The sequence below is a fragment of the Acanthisitta chloris genome, unplaced genomic scaffold (assembly GCF_000695815.1).
Source record: "Acanthisitta chloris isolate BGI_N310 unplaced genomic scaffold, ASM69581v1 scaffold15317, whole genome shotgun sequence".
Classification (NCBI taxonomy): Eukaryota; Metazoa; Chordata; class Aves; order Passeriformes; family Acanthisittidae; genus Acanthisitta; species Acanthisitta chloris.
This window is the reverse complement of record NW_008682136.1, coordinates 1-5,182: the sequence shown is the minus strand read 5'-3', so window position 1 is coordinate 5,182 and position 5,182 is coordinate 1. Positions and strand designations below refer to the sequence as shown.

At 46.2% G+C, this 5,182-nt stretch overlaps 1 protein-coding gene across 1 annotated transcript in view; it reads left to right on the top strand.

Annotated features, from left to right (window-relative positions):
* LOC103805743 (short stature homeobox protein-like) overlaps nt 1-5,166 on the top strand; it is a gene marked incomplete at its 3' end in the record, with an annotated part of 5,486 nt that extends 320 nt beyond the window's left edge. The window contains exons 2-3 of the mRNA XM_009078403.1: nt 357-565; nt 5,088-5,166. Of these exons, the coding sequence (XP_009076651.1) occupies nt 357-565; nt 5,088-5,166 (288 nt within the window). The remainder of the gene's footprint in view (nt 1-356; nt 566-5,087) is intronic.
* Nucleotides 5,167-5,182: the final 16 nt, after the last annotated feature.

The following is a 5,182-nucleotide window of genomic DNA, read 5'->3' as shown; positions in this document are numbered from 1 at the left end:
CCCCGAACTGCCCGTGCCAACGGTCGGCCCGGCTTCCTCCTAACCTTGGAAAGAAAATAAAATTGTATTTATCTATATAGTTTTTCTGATGAGACATCAGACAGGCAAGGCAACGCGGGTCCCTTCCTCCCTCCGGCCCTCGGACGAGGTGCCCCTGCCTGCCGGGGGGCTCAGCCTGGGCCGGGGACCCCCAGATTCTAGCCCCACTCACCCCTACGGGGCTGGGCCGGGGACCCCCGCAGTGTGTGCTGAGTTTGGGTACGAAGAGAGGGGAGGGGGGAGACCCCCGTGTGAGAGAACTTCGGAGAGGTGCGAAGGGAGGCTCAGTGTCGTTTTCCCATTCCCCCTCCCGGCAGGGATCTACGAGTGCAAAGAGAAAAGGGAAGATGTGAAATCAGAAGATGAAGATGGACAGACCAAGCTTAAACAAAGGAGAAGCAGAACCAATTTCACACTAGAGCAGCTGAATGAGCTGGAAAGACTTTTTGATGAGACTCACTATCCGGATGCCTTCATGAGGGAGGAACTAAGCCAGAGGCTGGGACTGTCTGAAGCTAGGGTTCAGGTAAGAGAAAGGCTCTGTTCCTGGAAACGTCCTCACCTCACTTCCTAACTGCCAGAGGATCCTAGCACAGTGCCCCGTTTCATCCAAAGAGGGGAGGTGAAGGCAGAGGCGACACGTGTGATGGGGAAGTTGTTTGCATCTCTGCTGTACCTGTCCTGACAAACAGTAACTCTGCTCTGTGAATATTTGCCCGTGCCTTGTATTTCCTAGGAAGGCGGCTTAATATATGTGCTTTTTTGGGGGGGAGGGGAGAGTTGTGGGGGGAGTAAGGTGGTGGGGTGCTGATAGTGTTGACAAGCTTTTTTTTAATTATTTTTATTTTTTCCCTTGTAAATATGCCATTAACTGTCCCTTAATCCTCACTTTCTTCCCTCCCTGTTCTTTTATGGGACCATTATGGTAAAAAAAAGCCCAGAAAACAATCGCCGTGAATAAGGCTAGACGGTTTGGGTGCTGAGGGACGGGATTAGCCAGAGCCGGGGGAAAGGTGCCCGCTCTGATTCGCACAGCAAACGTATGAATGCATGGCACCCCATCTGGTGGAGTTTCCCCCCCGTCCCTCCCATCTCGCTTCAGATACTGCTAAATGCCAATTAGGCTTCGAAGTGTTGAAAATAGGTTCGAGTTGCTGTAGTTCCGGGGCCGTTAGAGCCGTCTGTTTGGGTGGCTCCACATCGATTATTTTAAAGTTCGATTTTCAGTTTGATGCAGGGGAAAAATACTCCCTCTTCCCCCAAGCCAACTAGGGAATGCTTCCACAAAACAGATGTCATCTTAAAAAAACCCCCAAAAAACCCAAACAAAACAAGCCCCCCAAGACAATCCCCCAAAATCCCAACCTAGAAATAATTAAAAACCCCATCTAGAAATAATTAAAAAACTACCTAGCAATAATTCATAAGATCAACCTGTGGCTCTCTGAGCAGGCCTAGAGCAGGGGAAACCTGAAGGAAATATCTTCTTGGGTTGAAATTCTGTGCTTGGCCTAACAGACCCAAATCAAACTAAAACCCAAGAAGCAAAAGTCATCTAGGCAAACCCTCAGCTGAACAAAACGCCTTCAAACACTGGAGATTAGAAGTGCCCATGCATATTTATGTCCTCCTATAGGTGTGAGCGGGTGGGTACACACAGGCGCGTGTATGGCTCTGTGGGCATAGGTGAAAGCATCCATGCCTGCCCTCACTGCCAGGGCACAGCAGGAAGTTAAGAAATACGGCCCCGAGCTGGAGCTGGGTCTGTTTGGCCCCCTCCTTAACCGTGCTAAGCAAGCTGACAGCACACTGCTCAGCAAGCCTTCGCCTGAGCAAGACACTACCCTGCTTTAAACAACTGTCTCCTGGAGGCATATCCTGAAATAAATGGAGTACCTAGGTTGTTTTCGTTTTCCTTTTTGTTTTTTTTTTTCACTTTTATTTTCCCTTTTTTTTTTTTTTTTTTAAAGGCACTTGTCTCCCCTCAGCTCCTGCCTCTCTCAATACAAACTGAGCTGGGCGAGGGATGGTGCCGGGCACATGCCTGAGGAAGGGAAGCTTGCAGGGGATATTGCAGGAGTTCAGAGTGCTGCTGGCCTACTTTTCTCCTGGAAGATTGATCTAACCACACCACATAAATTAATGAAAAGATTAAACTTTTGCTGAAGGGGACATCAACTCTTATGTCATCTTCCCAGATCTTCTTACTTGGGCTCTGTAATATCTTTCCAAGGCCTTGATGTACTGTTTCTATAAAAATAAATTACTTGTAATTGAATTCTGCACTCTTTCTTTCAAGTACTTTATTACTGAGAAGCACCTTAACAGGATGTTCATAGTTACAGGAAAATTGGTGCTTCAAGTGCTTGTAGATCTCAAAAGAGCACAGAAAAAAACCCAGTAAGAGATTATGAGAGAGATATAAAAAAATATTTGATGAATTAATCATCTTACAAAAGAGGTTTGCGTGGATGAATATAAAGCTATAAATAAAAGAAATACAAAGATGGAAAAGAGGAGAAATGGATAATTAATTAGGAAATAAGCAGGGAATTGATATTCATCAATAAATGCAAGCAGGAAAAAAAAAAAGGAAAAGGGAGAAAAGGAAAAGGTGCTTTTTTCCCCCCCAATACTTTCAGAATTGTTCTCTAATTCCTATCTGAACCTCCTGTCCCTTGCTGTTAAAGGATATAGTTTCAATTTAGCGTGGAAATTTGCTGTAAATAAATTGAAGCTCCTATGGTAGCTAGTCCTTATTAACCTTTTATTTTTAGTGTTGTACTGGAAACTCATATCACCCAGCTGTCAGGGTTATAATTGAAAGTTATGAGACCATAGTGAGGAGCAGGCAGTAATTCAATTACAACAAATATCTTTGGGTTTATGGTGCAGGGCTAAATTAAATGTCATTATTCACTGTCTCTAATGGAAATCAAAAGGAAATCAGATTAGAGCATTTGTGAAAGAAATCACTGAGTGATCCTTAATGAAGAAATAACTGTCTAAAACAGTGTACTGTGCTTTACTTAGCATATTCATGACTAATTGGAATTGATCGCGAATCACACCAAGCCTGATTTATTATCGCTTAACGCAGTGGCTAATTCATCACTTTTATTCCTCATAACCTTATTTTTTCGTAGCTAAAGGGAAAGGGCACTTCGTTTTCCAGATTTAAATATAATTTTGGTTTGAAAGATGTTCTGATTTGCAAGAGAAGTTGTTTAAACGCTGCTTAAATTCCTTCTTTGGGGTGGGGAACACACACAAGATTTCCTGCAAGGATTTACAACCATAAAAAAATGTATTATTGTCGCTTTAACCTCGATGATATTTTGCATGCTCATATTTAAATAATTACGTATATATATGTATATAAATCCCTAACGGTCCGGTTAAAAGGAGAAGCGATGCACGTTGCTAATATTTGCGTGTTGGTGGCAGGGAAAAGTAGTGGGGAACACACACAAGATTTCCTGCAAGGATTTACAACCATAAAAAAATGTATTATTGTCGCTTTAACCTCGATGATATTTTGCATGCTCATATTTAAATAATTACGTATATATATGTATATAAATCCCTAACGGTCCGGTTAAAAGGAGAAGCGATGCACGTTGCTAATATTTGCGTGTTGGTGGCAGGGAAAAGTAGTCTTGTGCCGTGCTGCGCTGTACAGGGCAGCGATGCCCGGTGAGCTCGGGGAGGGCTACGCTGGCAACAGCCGTCAGGGACAGGGACTGGTGGGTCTGTCGGTCTGTCTGCACCCGCGGCGCTCGCAATCGCGCACTGCACGGCTACCCTAGGCAGGAAAAATGGTGCTCTAAATCAGGGAAGGCCAATTCCTACTTAAGAAAATCACTGAGGTACCCGAGGTAATTAATGCCTTTGGAAGCCTTTCTTTGCACTAATTACTCCGTTGTAAATGACCATCATTAAGGCAATTGAAGAAAGCTTGAAGGGAAAATTTGATGTAGGAAGTGCAGTTAGTATTAATTAACCGTATGATCTCTTAGCAAGTGCAAGAACATCAAAGGTTGTAGGTGTTTACTTAACTACAAGATTTTATCAGCGGTGAAAGTCAATGTTTGTCCATATTCGGTAGGTTTTGGTGTAAAGATAAGGGTCCGCAAAACATTTTGGTCTGTGCCTCTGACGATGCTTTGGGGGGAGCTGCCAACCAAGCACCTCAGAAAGGGAAAAGTAATGAAGGTCTGAAATGCCCCTGGAAAAGAGGCAGGGGAGGCGTAGTGGCAACTGCAAGTTCTGCGCGAGTGAGAACGGCTGGAATTGTGGCAGGATTATTGGATTACAGGCACTTCCCGGGTAGGGACATAAGCACTTCTTTACATCCCAGCCTGCAAAAGATGCTGCTCTTGTCTGTCTAGAAGTCATGAATTTTGTTTTCTTGTAACACTTGGGGAACGGGGAATGATCAGACCCTTTTGTGCCAGTTCAGTGTACCGAATCTTCTCGGAGACCATCGATTCCAAGCCCAACTCGGGAGAGGGCAGGAGGTCCTGTTTCTTATGGGCCAGACCCTGAGTCTGACGTGGCCCACACTGCCTGTCCCCAGCGTGCCTAAGGTGTGACTGGGAAGAGAGCGAGGATCCCACTCCTTCTGCGTGTGGTCTTATCCTGGTGTTTGTGGGAGAGGACCCTCGCTCCAGACGGGTGGCACAAAGAGTGCCACTGCTCGCCCGGGGGATGCAGAGGCCTCGGAGACTCGGTGCGAAGCCGCAGCTCCCAGTCTTCCCGGCTGCGAGGGCTCTCTCAGTCGCCTCGGTTCAGCTTAGAAACCGCAACAAGGAGCAGGATCCCCTGGCCCCACGCAGCCCCGAACTGCAGCACAGAGAGGGGCTCATTCTGCCCGGGGCAGAGTTCTCCCCCTCGGCTGCTCCTGAGGAGAGACCTCCGCAAAGTTGTGCAGTCCCTCGTCTCGCCCCTCCATCCTTAGGCCCTGAAATAATGCTCCCTTTGCAGCTGCCTAGTCCACCTCCATTTTTGGTTGTTGTTTTGGTTTTGTTTGCGTTTTCTTTTCACAGGTCTGGTTCCAGAACAGGAGAGCAAAGTGCCGAAAGCAAGAAAACCAGATGCACAAAGGTGGGTTAGGGGTGCGGGCCGGTCGGGGGTGGCGGCC